Raw genomic sequence first — 19,428 nt, forward strand, 5'->3', positions numbered from 1 at the left:
AATTGCCAGTTTTTCCCTGAGTTCTTAGATGAAACTGTCCATGTCTCTGAAGCTCTGGAGAGTTCTTCCCTCGTTTTCGCCCCTTGTGTCAAACAAGACACGTGTATGTGTGTGTGTGTGTGTGTGTGTGTGTGTGTGTGTGTGTGTGTTTACTCCTAACTCCTGCACAGATCCTGCTGTACTTGGCACGGAGTACTTGTAATCTTGTCCTGCATGGCACAGGTGGCGGGGCTGTGCCCTGTCTCTTTCTCAGTCTCTCTCTCACTTGCACTCCCCCCACCCTTCTCAATCTAAATCACACTGAACAAGAATGAAATCCACCTTGGCAAGCGACTGCATTTCATGAACCCAACGAGGTAATGCTGGGGCTCTTTGGAACCATGGATTAACCAACTTTGTATCTTGGATGTTTGTGAAAGTGTGGTTTTTTCCTCCCCCATCCCTCAGTCACAGTTAACCTGAAATGTGCATTGTCATCCTTGCTTCTAAGGGCACAGAGCCCTTGATTTTGAGCCAGATTGTCCTCTAATGTATTTTCAGTTACTGGGGCAGCAACTGCAGGGTGAGACTCCCTCTTTAGAATTGTACTCATAGTAGGAGCAGTAGTTGTAGCAGTGGTGATAACATACACACTTTATTGGGCCATAATTACCACACTTAGTACCCAGTTGAATTCTTCTATTCATCCTTTACAACAGCCATTGCTGCTCCTGTTGAGACAGGGAGCTCAGGCCCAGAGAGCACATAGGACACGACTCGTGAGTACTAGAGCCTAGCTTCAGCTGCAGAGCTGCTTGAAGTTCCATCTTAATCCCCTGCCATGTTGTCAGTCAGGACCTTTAGAAGAAGCAGCTCTTGCCTCTAAAATATGTTAACATACTTATGATTCTTGTAGGTCATATGAGAGTGGGTGGGCGTGGGGCTTGCTTTAGAAGGCGACCACACCCAGGGCACGTGCGCAGTGAATGAAGGAGCATTCGTGACCTGTAACGGGGCGAGGGGAGAACACACTGCTGTGAGGAGGGGGGGCAGGGGAGGCTTACTTACGCCCAGAACCGAGATCTCTTGCTTTCCACGTCTATTGAATGTCATGATGTGTGTGTTTCATCTGGTAGGATTCTTAAAATTTGACCTCACATGTACAGTATATTGCATATAAACACACATACACAACGTGCTCTTTATTTCAGTAAGCCCCGTCATGCTCAGTACTGGCTGAGGCTGTCTGGGAGGCCCTACCTTGCCGCACGTTTAACCAGATCTATTTTCTGGGGACATTCTTCTGAATCTTCACAGGACACATGAGCCAGAACTTCACAATAAGCCACCCTCTTTTTAATTCCAGGATCTCTGTACTCCACACTTTGTCTACTGTGTCCTCATCCACGCTCACCACCCGCCTCCCCTTGCTGCTGGCAATCCCCGTGCATCCCAGGCGCTGAAGGAGTGAGGTAGGTCCTGAACTTCAGACAGCAGCCTCCTCGGCAGGCCATCCAGCCGAACCGGTCTGGCCGGTGCCGCACACACGGGGTCATGAGCGCCTGCTGGGGTTGCTCCCTGACCATCCATCACATACAGTTTCAGGACTCGCCCCCTTCAGATTTACGCCTTCTCCTGTTTGCTCAGTATCTGACCTCTTCCCTTTCTATGACAATGCTGAGAGTAGTGTGGAATAAAGCAGTAAAACAAAACCAGTCAAATGACAAACACAAATATCAAAGCACCCCCAGGGCTTCTGCAGGCAGGGAGTCGGTTGTATTATTGTCTTAAAGGAAGCATCCTCAAGCCTAGGAGCCGAGCCAGTCCTCTGTTAGGGCATCAGATGCGGCTCACCCCCAGTGCGGGCACGGTGCTTGCGGCAGCAGGGAGCCCAGCTTCAAGAGGGAGGAGCTTCTGCCACTGATGACATGTAATAGTGACACATCCTTTGGGAGAAGAGTGGAGGTTGCAAAGCTTCACAGAAAGTAAGTAATAATAAGATTTGGAGTTGAAACAAACACTAAAGCCGAGAACGCTTGAGAAATAATGTCAAAGCCCTAAAGAAAACAACTTTCTCAGTAGAGAGGGTTCTGGGCAGAATAGTACAGGAAGAAACAAAGATTTCTGGTCCTGTGTAGAGGTGGCCACCATGAAAGCACGGAAAGTAAAACATGCTTTCTGAACCAGAATGGGTTAATGTTCCTGCCACTTTTTCTTTTAAAGGAGAGGGATCAGCTAGATGGTACCTGATTTCACTGCCTATTGGGTATCGATACTGAAGATGTCCTGATGGAGACTTGGCTGGTCTCCAAGGCTGCCTCCACTTTCAGCTTAGTCTTCATTTACTTTGTCCTGACAGGTCATCGGAACTGTGCCCAGTGGTGCAGCCTAAGATGGGGCGCTCATAGCTCTGTGCTGCTACAGCCGGGCTGTGCAAAAAATCGAATTACTGAGAGTTAAGAGCTAGAACTTCCTCTGACTTAACCCAGCATTGCCAATGGCATCAGTAGCCCAGTGCCAGACCTTAGGACTGTGTTCATCTCTGGTTTCTGAACGAAGAGCCTTTTCAAATCTAATCCACTCTCCTTGCTGACGTCTGCGACAAGCAGTAACCAAAGGATCAAACGTCTAAATCTGAACGTGTTAACACACCTGGTAGCCAACTAGAAAGAAGGCCTGTCTTTATCCTTCACATGATTTTACCTCAAATTCCTGGGAAAGAAGGCTCAGTCATTCTAAGAATCATTAAAGAAAAGCTCACAATTTCCCAAAATGGTATGCAAAGAAAATACGCATTCATACTCATGTTTGGATCCGTGAGTTTGGGATCACTGCCAAGATCAGAGGGCTAAGTGGAGAATGTATTTCAAGAATGAATCTGTGTTGGTCAGCGGCCCTCCTTCCATTAGGGGGAGGTACCAGGCAGACACACTGCTCCTTCCCACGGCAGCTGTTGGTTTAATAGCGACTCAGCCTGTGGTTTAATGGCTCAATTAAAAAAATGCAACATCTTCTTTTTAGAATGCTTTTCATAGTTAGGGTTTACTTACAACGAGTAGACTAAGATTTGAGGAAATGGGACAGACTGCACAAGGAAGGAAGCTGAGGGCAGTATGTGTCAAATTTCACTTTTAAAGGGAAAACAAAACAGTCTTACAGTAAGAAATCGTAATCTGATAGGTATTTTAACTAGCTGCTTATTAACTCTATCTCCAGCTAAACAACATGAATATGAAAAAAATATAGAGAGATTAATCTAACAGAGAGAATGTGGTAATACGAGAAACAGCAGGAATTAACCAGCTGCATTTTCCACATCTTTCTCATTGGTTAACAGTGGTTTTTAGGCAGAGCGTATAAAATACAAAATGTTAGTCATTATACCATCAGCGCCAAGGGAAAGCTGTGGGTTTTATTGCCCTATTAAATCTCTCCAGGGAAGGCCAAAGGTGATACTCAGAGTTCTGTTGCTATTTTTCAAAGGTTGTAATAAAGCGGTTTTACCTTCAGAATCTACAGGGAGGTAAACATTTGGAGATTAGACAGGAACAGCTTTGAATGTGTGTGTGTGTGTGTGTGAGTGTGAATGCTCTGTCTTTGTAACTGAAGTGTTGCTATATTTTACCATGTTTTAAAATATTAGGACAACTATTAATCACAGTAGCTCCTCTGAGATACTGACTCACTGGCAACACTAGTGACGGTTTACACTGGATACACTGTGCGTCCACTGTAATGGGTGGGATTAGACCTTGCCCCTCCCTTCTCATCTTCCTCTGAACGAAGACTTCTTGTTTTCCAGGTGTGCGATGAGCCTCGATGAAGGTGGAACAGGGTCTGGTCCAGGGCCACCGTTAGCCAGGACACAGCTTCTCCTTGTTAGTGAAGTACAGCTACACGCATTCAGTGGCCCTAAAACTAAAAGTAAGTTACACATTTTAAAAACGTGAAGTCAGGGAAAGAGAAGGATGTCATCTTATTTCCAGGACCCCTTGGCATCACTTCAGGGAACTGCAGTTCAGTGTTTGCTTACCAGTGTGAGGGCGGTCCCCCTGCAGCTCCCCGGAGCATCTTTTCTGTGCGTTACTCATGACATAGCTCCCACAGGGGCTAACAGTGAGCCATAAGCCCGCACGTACTGAAACAGAGAGTGAACCAAACCGGTGGTAAAAACATGACCTTCCTCCGTAAGGTCAAATAGCTTTATTTTCATTAAACACTACAATACATTATATATCCATTAAAAAAAGAAAACTCTATATGGTGTATATAAATTATTCCTTCCATTCATCCTTTCTTTTCTTTTCCATTACAGCTTTGGTACAGTGTGATTTCAGTATATAATTTGTAAATACTTTTAGCATCACAAACTCAACACAAAGTACAAAACTAAGAATCCAAATTAGGGATATTATCGTCTACACAGTGGTGATCAGTGGTAGGAGAAAATCTTACCTTGATGAATTCATGTCACTAGCTAAGCTATAAAGGCATACCTAGCAGACATGATGGAAATATGCACCATTAACCAGCTAACGTGTGTATGAGTCTTTGTTTTTTGTTTGTTGTTGGTTTTTTTTTTTTTAAACATAATACCAGCAGCAGTCCTTTGCATGTGGAGTGCATACTTGAGTCCCCGGCGGCCTCTCCCACTTGCTCCCCTTCCCTTCCAGGCCGTGAGTACCGTCTTGAGAAGTGGACCACAGCCGGGGCGCTCAGAACTTGACCTGCCACCCGGCGTTGCTCACGCTGGCACAGTTTGTCCTGCAGCTGGAGGGGCAGTGAGGGCCAAGCAGCCTCAGGCTGTTCTGAGGGGTCGGCGGTGTGACGCTGCAGTACACGGGCACCCCCGTGGCCGGGAGAGGCCCTGGGCCCGCCTGGTTAGGCAGCATGACTGGCTGTTGGTAGGACTGCTGGGGCAGTCCTTGAGAACCCTGGGTCATTGGCACCTGTCAGGAGACACAGAAGAGAACCCTGGATGAACAGGTGGTTTTTGGATTTCCACTGAGCTACAGGGATGTCATCAAACACATTCAAGCTTTTGGGTTAGACCTGACAGGTCACCGAGCCTGCTCTGCCTTTGTTTTACTGAAGTCCAGTCAGTTCACAGCGTTGGGCTGCTGTCTGGTGCACAGCACAGGGCCCCAGTTACTTATATACAGATACGTGTATTTCTTTTCATATTCTTTTTCATTATCGGTTAGTACAAAGTACTGAATATAATGACCTATGCTGTATATACAGTAGAAAGAAGGACCCTGTTATTTTATCTTATATACAGTAGTTAGTGTTTGCTAATCCCAAACTCCCAATTTATCCCTTCCCCGCCTTTCCCCTTTGGTAACCATAAGTTTCTTTTCTAAGTCTATGAGTCTGTTTCTGCTTTGTAAATAAGTTCATTTGTGTCTTTTTATTAGATTCCACATATAAGTGATATCATATGGTATTTTTCTTTCTCTTTCAGGCTTTCTTCAAGCAGCATGACAATCTGCAGATCCATCCGTGTTGCTGCAGATGGCATTTCATTTTTTGTGGCTGAATAGTATTCCAGCATGTGTGTATTTATGTATCTGTATGCGTGTGTGTGTGTGTGTGTGTACATACATACATGTATGTACACACAAACAACTTCTGTATCCAGTCCTATCATTGGACATTTAGGCTGCTTTGGCGTCTTGGCTGTTGTACATAGATCAGCTCTACCTTTTATTGGCTGTTTAACACTGGACAACCTCTCTGATTCTCTAACTCCAACTCCATTTGCCTAATGACGCCTACTTCAGAGTGCCACAGGAAAGATGGCAGGGATGATGTCCAGTTTTGGGGGCATGTCTGGCTAGAAGTAAATGCTCAGAAGTGTTAGTTCCTTCCTCCTTCCTTCCTGCCTTGCTCCAGGCTCTAGGGACTACAGGCTAGACCTCCCATTCTGGATTTCTCTCAGTTTCGGAAGGCCATGCTCCCATTCTGGTCTTATGCAGACAGAGTGGCCTGGAGCCATTCAAGGTGTAAAAGGGTCGTTTGTCCCAGGGACCTCCCTCCTTCCCATCCTGCAGGTTAGAGAACATCTCACGGAGCTGGAGGTACAAACCGACGCACTGTGAAGGACTGTCAGTGCAGGAGGACCGAGGATCGGTTCTCTGGGGCCAGAAGTACCTGGTGCAGCTAAACTGAACGTAGTGCTTCCCTAGCCCTTCGGTTTCACTCCCCGTGTTTTTCAGGGTATGAAGTACAGAAAGGGGCACTTTTTAAATACTCATTGTGGGCTTAGTCGGGAAAATGCAGTTGTTAGGTCGGAGAAACGCCCTCTGAATCTGAGATGCCACGTTAAAGTCTCCTGTAACTTACATTTGCAGTGAACTACAGTTTCTTTGTGTACAGAAACACAGGAAAATCTGTCACGGAGACTTTCTCCTAGTAAGTGCCATTTCAATAGAATGCCCGAAGCTCAGGAGGAGTAGCACTCCAAGGAATTTTTTTTCCCATAAATGGAAAGTTTATACGGAACCACACTTGGCAGGGAATTCAAAAGCCATTGTAGTTAGGTAGAAAATGGGAAATACCTATTTCTATATCTATTATTATAATCTTGACTCAAAATCTAACATCAGTGACTGTACCCAACACCCACCCAGCAGGCCACCCGACTGGGAGACAGACCCACAGACTCTACTTTGGCAAATTCTACTTTATAAAGCACAGTTTTCCAAGCGCCTGACACACACCTGGTAAGAGGACATGGTTGGGTAGGAGACCATCACGCTCTGCACGGGAGCCCCCTGTGGGCTGCTCAGCACGCCCTGACTGGGAGGTGACTGCTGCACCCCCACGAGGCCTTGGAACCCCTGCTGACCAGACAGCACCGGCTGGTAACCTGTGAAGAGAAAAGCACCTTTTGAACTGGTTGTGCCAAGAAGAATGAAGACAGTATCGTTTGGGGTAAGAGCACTTGTTCACAGGGCAGCCTCCCAGCATTCAGCCTCTGCCCGTATCAGGACTGCTTGTTTCCTACAGATCATTTTTTGCTGCTTAGAGTGGACCATGATGACTCCAAAAAATCCACTGATATTTCTGTCCTTAAGAAGGGTCCAGTGAGCACGCTGTGACGTGGTGAATGTCTCCTGGTGCAGACGTCAGTTGACAGTTGCACATTACACCTTTCGTATTTGGCTTCTGCTTTGGCAGCAGGGATATTTGGAGAAGTCTCCCATTATCAGGGTTGTTTTTCCTAATTAAGTCGACTCATTCTCTTACCCTCTGACTTTTCTGCACTACCTCACTCACACAGAGATTTCCAAACAGCCTGTCAACGTAGGACGCATTCTATTTCCGAGGCCCTACTGAACAGTGTGAGTCACTACCCTACATAATTCGATGTTCATTGCTGTAGGAAAAAACAACAGTGAGTGAAATGTCGTTGCTTTTATTCTGTTTCACCACTAGCTCCTGAGGACATTCTGGCAAAACACTCCACTAAACGACCATGTCCATATACTAGATAATACAGAATACAGCAGTTAAAGACTGTGTCTGTTCATTTCCATCCAGTGGGCCAACTGGTAAGGTTTCTTTTCTTTCTTATTTTAATCCGTACCATAAGACGTGGTTTAAAATGCAGGCAGGCTGCAGGCTGTGAACTGTTTGTATAAATATTGGGAAGAAAGTTATGATGGGAGGTGAAAATGACATGGTGATAGAGAAATGAAACAGATTTACTTCCTGCTGCACAAGGAGAACCTTCCAGCTCCCATACTAACTGTACTGTGGGCCCAGGAGTCAGTGGGACCCCTGTCTTAGTACATTTCTCAGAGAAGAAAATCTAGGATTTTAAAGATTCTACAACACAGTTTTACAACCAGATTTTTAAAATAGAAATGAAGAGTAAAGAAAAATTCCTAATCAATGTGTATTGTTTATAAACAGCCTGTGTTTGGAGTGCCTAGGAGAGTTTGAACGGAGGAAGGGTGAAAATCATAATATACTCTTCAAAACAGGCAACACTTTGAGAGCCTTTTCTGACAGAAAAATGTTTTCACTCATCCTAGAAATACTGCAGAACCAAGGCCGGCGAATAGTCACTGAATCAGAGTAGACCAAGAGTGGGGACCAGCCCCGTGGGGAAGCCCGCCCGTGCCCGCACTGGTAAGCAGACCAAGCGTGTCATCTGGGAAGTCATCCTTTGACCCTCGTCACGTGCCCCATTATTTTATGTTCACGTTACTCACCTGACTTCATTTTCATAGTTAACTTACTGACTGACTTTAAATTCTTACAAAGACACCACACATATTAAGACTGTCATGAAAGGTGATGACCATCTTCCCCCCAGCTGCGCTGTGTCTGTGGTTCACAGTCCAGGCCTTCCTTTCATATGCTCTGCGGGTCTATTTGATACCAGTAACGTCGGCTCAGAGGAGTTACACGTGTTCTATATTGTGTACAATATGGAACAGTATTTGCAGTTTATATAATACAGAAAAGTCATCAGACTTGGGAACAAGAGCTGTGCCTTAAAAGGCCACGCCAGGGTGGCATTCTGCCGCCCAGGATGCCTTATGTGCAAGAGAGAAATTTCTTTGAACATTAGTTGCAAAAAACTTTTATTTTCCGTTTAGATACCCCACTCTAATTCATGTATCCACTGACCCTGAAAAATGGCTGTTGCTGTTTTACCGTTACGAAGACTTTTTTTTCTGGGCACGTCCAATTCACTGGCGCAAGAACTGTTACGTACGTAAGAAAATACCTCGGTCTGAATGCACGTGCCCGACAGCCCTCCTCCCCGCTTCCTGGGGGGCAGCAGAGAGCAGGCGTGTGAGCACACTCTCACGTCTGTGCATTGGACAACAGAAGGGAGCCTTATTTCTGGCTGAAGATTCAAGGTACAGGTTGAAAATGAGAGAAATGTCTTTTAAAACCCTGACTTATATCTGGTCTTGGGGTAATAGCCTAGTTGGTCCACGGTCCCGTGGCAGAAGCCGCACGGCCAGTATGCAGAGGAAAAGAGGGGAGGGGGCGGGCAGGGAAGGGACGGTGGCTCACATGGAGAGATGGTATGTTTGCTTACTGCCCCCCATCTGTCCAAAACAAAATTGGAGTGAAGGGAAAGATAAGTCTGATAACAGAGCTGTTAAGGTGAACAGAATACGGAGCATCTTGTTTGGAAAAGGAAGCTAGTATCAAATAATACTCAAGGAAAGGAAAGGGAGGAGGTCGGGTGGTGTCATCCCAGGAAAGGTGCAGGGCCTGGGAGGGGGCAGTTCACTTCTGTGGCGTGCAGGGAGGCCTCCCCCGCCTGATGATTTGTGAACTTTAAATGTGCATTCGTGCACAGCAGTGGGCCACCCACTCTGCACAGGGCTTCCCACAGTACATATACTTCAGGCAAATAGATTTACGTGGGGAATGAAGAACGCTGTACATTTTCCAAAGGAAAACTTAAGTGTAAGGAAAGGCCAATTTATATTCATGAATGCCATTCACTCCTCAGTTTGCTCTCCAGGCAAGAAATTTACACTGGAAGCGGTTTAATTGGAGGTACCCGTATCTTTACATGATATGACAGAAGGTAGGCAGCAGAACAGAATGGTCCTGGAGGTGGAAGGCTGGAAGGGGCATCCTCGCCCCGGTCCAGGGATGGGGCGATAGAAGCGTGAGCACAGTGCCCTGAGAGGGGGCCGGCGGGGCCTGCCCGGGACACCGTCCGCCTGAAGGCGGAGAGGGCAGTGCTGCTGGGAACCTGCTTATCATCTCATCTGTTGAGAAATATGTTCCAGTTTGTCAGTTCTTAGTGGTGAAATGATCAGATTTTCGCATTTGTGGAGGATTAGCAAGCTCTAATGCATCTTACAAAACAGAGACAGCAACAGTGTCTGCCCTGCAGAAGAGCGTAAAGACGTCGACTATTTTTATCGTTCCTTTTTCAAGTCACACGCATCATTTATTTTCTGGGGTTAAAAAGGATAGGAATGGACAAATGCCTCCTAGCCAGTAGAAGAGGAAGCTCTACTAAGATTGAGATTGAGAGATTATAAAATTTTAAATGTCCAGATCTTACAAATCTGAAAATTCAATATTGTTTCACCTGAAATACGGCGGTAATTGCATACTATTTGTAGTTTGAGGCTAATTCAGGAATATTCTGTCCAGGAAATGTTTCTCTTGATGTAGCACATTTATGAAAAATCAGAATGGAAACTGATTCAGAATTAAAAATTGAAGATTGTGAGGGCCATGATTTTAAGTTAAGTTCTAATTGAGCACTCTGTAACAGCGTCAGCACGTTAGAAGTGAGTGAAACGACACAGTCATAGCCTGTACTTTCAGGGTTTTGTCTCCCTGGCTCTTGTTAGTTACGAAGTTTGAAGTGTGAGTTAGGAGGACAAATACAAATATCTACAGAGCAAAGTCGTTGAGAACTGGACAGCCCTCATCACCCCCCAAGTCAAGTCCGCCCAAGCCGTGTAATTCTCCTGTTGTGTTGAGTGAAGTATTCTTAATAGGGGGCAGACCGTCTTTTCAAATGATGAAAGTTAATAACCTACTCAATATAAAACATCTTGTATCTTGAATGACCCAATGTACACATATTGCTCCAGGTTTCTAAGGAACCAACAAACTGATTCTCAATTCAAACTCTGCCCTTCATACATGGTTTGCAGATGGAATTACAGTGGTTCAGCTGTGGCATTGCTGGTGAAAAATACGAAAAAAGAAAAATGCTTATTTAGGACTGGCTTCTAACCCTTCGCAGACTTTTAATAGTTCACACAGTGCACTATTTTCTACATCTGCCCGGTTCTGTTCCTTGGTTTCCTATCAATTCCTCCACACTTTCATCTTCTTGAAAGATTTTCCGTTACAGGGGCGCTAACCAGCTCTGTTTGTTGATGACTTACTCTGATCCAAACAACAAATTAAGCCCTTGGACTCTGCTGTCACAGATTAAACTCCTTTTGACAAAAGAGACAACTGTGACTCAGAGAGATGGAGAAACCTGTCAGGGTCAGCCAGCCAGGAGGAGGGAGAGTTAGAATTTAAGCTATGGTGTTCTGACGGGCCACATTCTCCCAGCTCGCATACCTCTCATACCTGAACGTAATCCCTGGAGTGTGGCAGGTACTCAGCTCATGAACTGTTTTCTCAACAGTTAAAACAATGAAGGAGAGAGGACAAGAGTTATGACCCACAGTCTGTTGAACAAGATCTTGCTAGTGTTGAAGAACAAAAGAAAATTGAAGGTGAGGCATAGCCACCCGGTCAGTATCAACTCATGTCACTCAGATGGTCAGCTTGTGTGGGGTGGGGGGAGTCAGAGGGCTTCTGGTCCCTTCCTTTACTTGATCAGTTTCTAATAAGTGGATACTTTGTTCCAGCTACTAGGACCATTTAAAACAATGGCCCTCCGCACAATTGTTGAAGACTGTCTATACTCCGGATTGTTTTCTCAACGTGCTCTTCAAATACCACGTTAAAGAAATACTTACCTGCACAGGAAATGTAACATCAGTTCTGTTACGTGACTGCAGAAGGCAACCGGCTGCCCCCACCCCGGGAAAGTCAGTGGGCCTTTGGAGACAAAAAGAGCCTTGATGGTGTTTCAAAGATAAAAGTAGGTGAAAGAAGACATACAGAAACTGCAAAGCCACCTGGCCTGTCACGTAGAGGCCTGGAGAAGTCACGACCCCCTGGCCACTGAGAGATGGCTGTACTCTGGGAGTTCAGAGACTGCGCTCATCATCTTGCTAATTCTGTGAACACCATGGATTCGTTCCCCAGCTTACGGCTTTACGAGGGCAGTGTCTCTGCGACAGGGGGCCTCTCTGGCTTCATCTGCCTGCAGCACCTCAGCGCTCCCAGGAGCGCTGGCGGCGGGGAGTAGATACGCTGTATGATGTCACAGTGTCTCTGGCTTCCTGGAAGAGGTACCACCCACCAGACGTTTCAGAGAAGCGGACTCGGGATGCTGGATGCCCTCATGTGGAGGGCAGACACCCGGACAGCTCCACAGGCACAGAGGCCTCCCAGAGCCCGGGGGTCCGCGGCCCCAAGGCAGGCCCCCGACTCCTGGGCCTTCACACGCTGTCCTCCCGCTCCTCGGAGCTGGCTCCCAGAGCGGAGGTTAAGTGGGGTCAGCTCTGAAAAGCAAGGTGGGTATCTTTTGAAGCATTTTGCCTCTGTGTAAACCTCCCAGTTTATGTGACCTAAAACCCTACATAGGATTTTTTAAAACAAGAAAGCAGTACGCGGGAGGGTATGGCTCAGTGGTGGAGCACGTGCTTGGCATGCACGAGGCCTGGGTTCAGTCCCAGTACCTCCTCTAAAAAAACACTTAATTTCTCCCCTGCACCAAAAAAGAAAGCAGTACAGGTTGGATTGGAAAGGCATTTTTCTTTTTTTTTAATCTTCAAACATGTCAAAAAAGTAAGACATAGGATAAAAATACTTAGCCTGGACCTCACAATAAGACACTATTTTTTTTGTTCTATATGAAGAGACTGTAAGACAGTCCAAAAAATTTAAAAAAGGGAGTATAAAAAATTGCCCTTTTTTGGAGGGGGGGGGTGGCTATTGAAGCCCAGTGACCTTTTTTCAGCTTTGTGTAAACGTTTGCCTTCATTGCATTTACTGGCAGTGTCTGCATCTATCCTCTTTCTTTTCCTCACCATTTATCATGTGGTGGTTTTAATTCCCCAGGAGCAGGGTGGGCTGCAGGGATGCTGCCTGGGGACGGAGCGGGTGCAGCGCCTGGCCCGGGGAGGGCTAGTCCGTCCTAATGAATTTGAGGAAAGCTGAAGTGAAACGAGGCTTCCTGGAGCCATCGTTTGTCTTCCTACTTGCTCTTTTGCTCATTAGCTTTCATACTGCACAGAGTGTAATTCTTAAAAGCCTCTTCACTGTCCCCTGAGAACACCCACGCATGGGTCATTTTCTAATGGCCGTACACATCAGATGAACCGTCCTATCACTGCAAGCTCGGGGGCCTCTTCCTCACAGTTACTCCATCCTGCTCCATGTTATCGCAAGTACAAAGCTGGCTTTCTTTCTCTTTCTTTCTTTCTTCTTTTTTTAAATCAGGGCAAACATGAGAGACACCGTTAAATGACTACAGGAATGGATCATGCACAGAATTTCAATGAATGCCTCTGAGGGACACCAGCACTGAATTCCATTTTAAATGGAAGAGGCTGTCATATTATTGAAGTAATTCTCTGAACTTTCCTGGCCCCGAGTGCTGTGCTGACAGCCAGAGAGCGTCCACAACCCAGAGGGAGAAGAGCTGCATGAAAGACTCACAGGCTTTCTACCTTCCTAATGAGGCTGTGTGGTTTGGAGGACCAGGTGGCATTCTCGCGTGTCTGCACCTCTTCCGGTGTTAATTACGGACACACTTACCTGGGGCCGGGTGGCAGCAAATTGTTGTTGAGGCACCTGGAGGTGTTCTTTCCCTGGACTAAGGTGGGGGCAAAGTCAAGACGGAGCTGACGCTTTTAATTCCCCACAGTCACACTCCCTCTGATGGATGATTTCAGTGACACAATGCTTTTGATCTGCTGCTAGAACAGGATAATCATGAGGTCAGAAGTCACGGGGTCGAGATTTCTGGTCAAGATGGCAGAGCAGTAGGACCATGAGCTCGTCTCTCCCCTTGTGACTGCGACAAAACCACAACTGACTGTTAAACAACCATGGGAAGAAAAAGACTGGAACCTAGCAAAAAAGATCCTCTTGAACTGGAAACATAAAGAGGGAACCACAGTGGAACAGCAGGAGAGGTGCGCTTGTGATATAACCGGGCCCCATTCCCCCCGGGTGGGCGACCCACAAGCTGAAGAGTAATGAGGTCGCAGAGGCCTCCCACAGGAGAGCGCTGAGCCCCCAGTCAGGCTCCCCAGCCCAGGGGAGCTTTGGGATGGGAGACCCCGGAACAGCTGGTTTTGAAGGCCAGGGGGCCTTAGCTCTAGGAGCCCCACTGGACTTGGGGGAACAGAATTCATTCTCTGAGGAAGTGCACACACCATCTCGCGCGCGCCAGGTCTAAGGGCAGAGGCAGTGATTTTATAGGTACCTGGGCCAGAAATGCCAGCTGGTTTTGTGAAGTCTCCTGGGGAGGTAGGGGACGGCTGTGGCTCACCCAGGGGACATAAAAGCTGGTGGCAGACATTCCGAGTGTGTTCATCTACATGAGCTTTCCTGGAGGCTGACATCTTGCTTGGGTCATTAGCGCCAGGACCTAGCCCCATCCAACAGCCTGTAGGCTTAAGGGCTGGGAAACCTCAGGCCAAACAACATACTGGGTGGGAACACAGCCCCCCCCCCCCCCAATCAGCAGACTTCCTGAGCCACAAACGCCTCTAGACACACCCCAACTCCTCCTGCCAGGAAACCTGCACAAGCCTCTAGTCCAGCCTCACCCACCAGGGGGCAGATACCAGAAATAAGGAAACAGCCACCCCACAGCCTGTGGAATTACCCACAAACACAGGCCTGACTCTGCCCTGGCCCTTGGGTGACAAGAGGGGAGTGTATGTACTGCTGGGACACACAGGGCATCTCTCACAAGAGGGCCACTTCTCCACAAGGTTGAGAAGTGGAACTGACCTACCTAGAAATACAGATAGGAAGTTAGACAAGATGAGGCACAGAGGAACATCTCCCAGGCCGAGGCACAAGATAAAATCCCGGAAGAGGAAATGAGGGATGAGGAGGCAGGCCCTCTGTCTGAGAGAGAGAGAGTGTAGAGTTATGATGGTGAAGATGTTAAGAGAACTCAGGAGGAGCAGAGATACACAGAGTAAAGTTTTTAGCAAAGAGTTGAAAAACATAAATAATACCCAGAGTTGAGGAATAAAATTACTGAAATGAGTAACACAGTAGAAGAAACCAAGAATAGACTAAATGAGGCAGAAGAACAGATCAATGAGCTCGAAGACAGATTAGTGGAAATAACTACTGCAGAACAGAAAAAAGAATAAAAAGAAATGAGGATAGTTTAAGAGAACTCTGGGATGTCATGAAAGACACTAATACTCATTACAGGGGTCCCAGAAAGAGGAGAGAGGGACAAAGGGCTTGAGAAAAGTTTTGAAGAGGTAATAACCTTGGGAAAGGAAAGTGTCACCCAAGTCCAGGAAGTGCAGAGAGTCCCACACAGGCTCAGCCCAAAGAGGAGCACACCAAGGTCCACAGTAATCAGATTTACAGGTCTTAGGGAAAAACACTAAAATCAGCAAGAAAAAGCAACAAATAACATACAAGGGAACTCTCCATAAGGTTGGTTATCAGCTGATTTTTCAGAAACTACAGGCCAGAAGGGAGGGAGGGGCACAATACACTTAAAGTGATAAAAAGGAGAAACTTATAACCAAGAATACTTTTCCCAGCAAGCCTCTTGCGTAGACTTCATGGAGAAATCAAAAGCTTCACAGATAAACAAAAGGTGAAAGAATTCAACACTACCAAACCAGCTTTACAACACATGTTTAAGGAAATTCACTAGTCATCAAACCACAAGAAGAGAGAACGAAAAGAAGAGAAAAAGACCTACAAAAACAAACCCAGAACAATTTTTTAAATGGCAATAAGAATATACATCATAATAATTACTTTAAATGTAAATGGAGTAAATGATCCAAACAAAAGACACAGACTAGCTGAATGGCTACAAAAAGAAGACCCAGTATCTGCTGTCTACAGGAGACCCACCTCAGAGGCAGAGACACATGCAGGCTGCAAGTGAGGCGATGGAAAAAGATACTCCACGCAGACAGAAGCCTGAGGAAAGCTAGTAGCAATACTTACATCAGACAAAACAATTTGAAGACTGTTACGAGAGACAGAGGAGGACACTACATAATGTTCAAGGGACCAATCCAAGAAGAGGATATAACCATTGTAAATATATATGCACCCAACAGAGGAGCACCTCACTATAATAGGCAAGTGTTAACAGACATAAAAGGAGAAATTGACAGTAACAGTGGGGACCTTAACACCCCACTCCCATCAGACAGAGCATTCAGTCAGTCAGTCAGTCAATAAGGAAATACAGGCACATTGGACCAGATGGACTTAATTGAGATCTGTAGAACATTCCATCCTAAAGCAGCAGAACACACATTCTTCTCAGGTGCACATGGAACATTCTCCAGAATCAACCACATGCTGGCCCACGAAGCCAGCCTCAGTGAGCGTAAGAAAACTGGAGTCATACCAAGTGTCTTTTCCAGCCATAATGCTAAGGTTAGAAATCATCTACAAGAAAACAATTGCAAAAACTGCAAACACATGGTGGCTAAATGATATGCTACTAAACCACCAACAGATCACTGAAGAAATCAAAGAGGAAACAAAAACTACTTTGAGAGAAATGAAAACAAAAACGCATCGATCCAGAACCTCTGGGATGCAGCAAAAGCAGTTCTAAGATGGATGTTTATAGCAATACAAGCTTACCTCAGGAAACGTGAAAAATCTCAAGTAAACTACCCAACCTTATACCTAAAGCAGCTAGAGACAGAAGAACAAACAAAACCTAAAGTTAGTAGCAGAAATAAATGAAATAGAGACTAAAAATACACCAAGAGATCAATGAAACTGTAAGCTGGTTCTTTGAAAAGATAAACAAGACCGATAAACCTTTAGTCAGAATCATCAAAAAGGGGGGGGGGGTCCAAATCAATAAAGAGATATTACAGCCGATACCACAGAAATACAAGGGAGCATAAGAGGCTGCTATGAGCAACTATACACCAAGAAAAAGGACAACCTAGAAGAAATGGACAATTTCTTAGAAAGGTTCAATCCGACAGGAGTGAACCAGGAAGAAATAGACTGTGAAGACCAGTCACCAGAACTTAAATTGAATCCGCAATCTAAAAACTCCCACCGAACAAATGTCCAGGACCAGATAGCATCAAAGGTGAGTTCTACCACCATTTAGAGAAGAGTTAACACCCACTCTGAAACTATTCCAAGAAATTGCAGAGGAAGGAACATTTCCAAACTCATTCTATGAGGTCATCATTACCCTGATACCAAAACCAGACAAAGATCTCGCACACACAAAAATTATGGGCACACATGAATATAGAGGGAAGTCGACTCCAACAGTGCATTAAAGGGATCAGACATCATGATCAAGCAGGATTTATCCCAGGGATGCACGGAGTTTTCAGCATCTGCAGATCAGTGTGAAACACCACAGTAACAAACTGAAGAGTAAAAACTGTATGATCATTCCAATAAATGCAGAAAAAGCTTTTGATAAAATTCCGACATTCATTGATGAAAACTTCAGAAAGTGGGCGGAGACAGAATGTATCTCAACATAACAAAGGCCATATATGACAAACCCACAGCTAACATTATACTTAACAGGGAAAAGCTGAAGGCATTTCCTCTAAGATCAGGAACAAGACGAGGATGACCACTCTCACTTTTATTTGCTATGGTTTGGACCTCCAAAATAATATTAATCAGTCGGAGAAAAAAAAAAAAAAAGAAATGAATCCAAATTGGAAAGGAAGAAGTAAAGTGTCACTATTTGCAGATGACATGACACTACACATAGAAAACCCTAAAGAAGCGGCCAGAAAACTACTATAACTCATCAATGAATTTGGCAGAGTTGCAGGATACAAAATTAATATACAGAAATTAGTTGCATTTCTATACACTAGCAGTTAAGTAGCAGAAAAAGAAATTAAGGAAACAGTAACATTTACCATTGCACCAAAAAGAATAAAATACCTAGGAATAAACCTACCCCAGGAGGCAAGAGACCTGTACTCTGAAAACTAAGACATTGATGAAAGAAACTGAAGACAACATAAACAGATGGAAAGATATACTGTGTTCTTAGATTAGAAGAATCAATACTGTTAACATGGCCATACTACCGAGGCAATGTGCAGACTCGGTGCAATCCCTATCAAATTACCAATGACACCTTTCACAGAGCTGGAACAAAAAAAAAGTTAAAATTTGGATGGAGACACAAAAGACCCCGAATAGCCAAAACAATCCTAAAAAGAGGAATGGAGCTGGGGGAAGTCATGCTCCCTGACTTCAGACTATACTGAAAACTACAGTGATCAAAACAAACAGGATAGAAAGCCCCCAGATAAACCCACACACTTATGGTCAATTCATCTCCGATAAAGCGGGCAGGAATACACCATGGAGAAAAGACAGTCTCTTCAGTAAGTGGTGCTGGGAAAACTGGACCCCTATCTGTTAAAGACCAAAATTAGAACATTCTCTAATACCATATACAAAAATAAACTCAAAATGGATTCAACTTAATTTGTTTTATATTAAAGATGTATTTTTTAAAATTGTTCTTATTTGGGGTGGGGGAGGTAATTAGGTTTATTTTTTTAATGGAGGTACTGGAGACTGAACCTAGGACCTGGTGCTTACTAGGCACATACTCTACCACAGACTATACCTTTAAATGTAAGATAGTATAAAATTCCTAGAGTAAAACATGGGCAGAACACTCTTGGACATAAATCACAGCAATATATTTTTGGAATGAGCTCCTGGAGTAATGGAAATAAAAGTGAAAATAAACAAATGGGACCTAATTAAAAGCTTTTGCACAGTTAAGGATACCATCAACAGAACAAAAAGACAACCTACAGGATGGGACAGAATAGTTGGAAATGATGCAACAGACAAGGGACTAATTTCCAAAATACACAAACAACTCATACACCTTAATATCAAAAAACAAGCAACCCAATCAACAAATGGGCAGAAGAACTAAACAGACACCTCTCCAAAGAAGACATACAGATGGCTAACAAGCAGATGAAAAGATGCTCAACATCACTGATTGTTAGAGAAATGCAAATCAAAACTACAATGAGGTATCACCTCACAACAGTCAGAATGGCCATCATTCAAAGGACTACAAATGATAAATGCTGGAGAGGCTGTGGAGCAAAAGGAAACCTCCTACACCGTTGGTGGGAATGTAAATTAGTGCAGTCACTTTGGAGGACAGTGTGGCAGTTCCTTAAAAAAACTAAAAATAGACTTCCCGTATGATCCAGCAATCCCCCTCCTGGGCATATATCTGGAGAAAAATCTAATTCAGAAAGACATTTACACCCCAGTGTTCACAGCAGCACTATTTACAATAGCCAAGACATGGAAACAACCCATATGTCTATCAACAGATGACTGGTTAAATAAGGTGTGGTATGTTTATACAATGGAATACTACTCAGCCATAAAAAAGAATACAATAATGCTATTTGCAGCAACATGGATGGACCCAGAGATCATCATTCTAAGTGAAGTGAGCCAGAAAGAGAAAGAAAAATACATATTACTCCTATGTGGAATCTTAAATAAAAAAAAGAAAAACTAACTTACCAAATAAACAGACTCACAGACATAAAAGACAAACTTGTGGTTACCAGGGGTGGGGGTGGGGAAGGT

The 19,428-nt window shown here is 44.8% G+C and overlaps 1 protein-coding gene and 1 long non-coding RNA gene across 22 annotated transcripts in view; one reads left to right on the forward strand and one right to left on the reverse strand.

The window, feature by feature from the left end:
• Window positions 1–4,146: 4,146 nt before the first annotated feature.
• ARPP21 (cAMP regulated phosphoprotein 21) overlaps window positions 4,147–19,428 on the reverse strand; it is a 151,763-nt gene continuing 136,481 nt past the window's right edge. For all 18 annotated transcript variants that reach the window (XM_032459275.1, XM_032459287.1, XM_032459281.1 and 15 more), the window contains 2 exons: window positions 6,702–6,850; window positions 4,147–4,928 (listed from right to left, as the gene is read on the reverse strand). In XM_032459275.1, the coding sequence (XP_032315166.1) occupies window positions 4,695–4,928; window positions 6,702–6,850 (383 nt within the window). In that variant the 3' untranslated portion in view covers window positions 4,147–4,694. The remainder of the gene's footprint in view (window positions 4,929–6,701; window positions 6,851–19,428) is intronic.
• On the forward strand, window positions 5,611–14,461 carry LOC106730664. 4 transcript variants are annotated; one of them, XR_001367105.2, is made up of 8 exons: window positions 5,611–6,198; window positions 6,612–7,325; window positions 7,420–7,535; window positions 8,022–8,118; window positions 8,592–8,858; window positions 11,126–11,216; window positions 11,352–12,125; window positions 13,054–14,461. It is a non-coding gene; the product is annotated as an uncharacterized LOC106730664 (long non-coding RNA). The 4 variants fall into 4 exon arrangements; XR_001367107.2 differs by lacking the exon at window positions 5,611–6,198 and having other exon boundaries at window positions 6,814–6,915; window positions 7,265–7,325; XR_001367106.2 differs by lacking the exon at window positions 5,611–6,198 and having other exon boundaries at window positions 6,848–7,325; window positions 8,592–8,706.

This window comes from Camelus ferus, chromosome 17 (assembly GCF_009834535.1).
Source record: "Camelus ferus isolate YT-003-E chromosome 17, BCGSAC_Cfer_1.0, whole genome shotgun sequence".
Taxonomy (NCBI): domain Eukaryota; kingdom Metazoa; phylum Chordata; class Mammalia; order Artiodactyla; family Camelidae; genus Camelus; species Camelus ferus.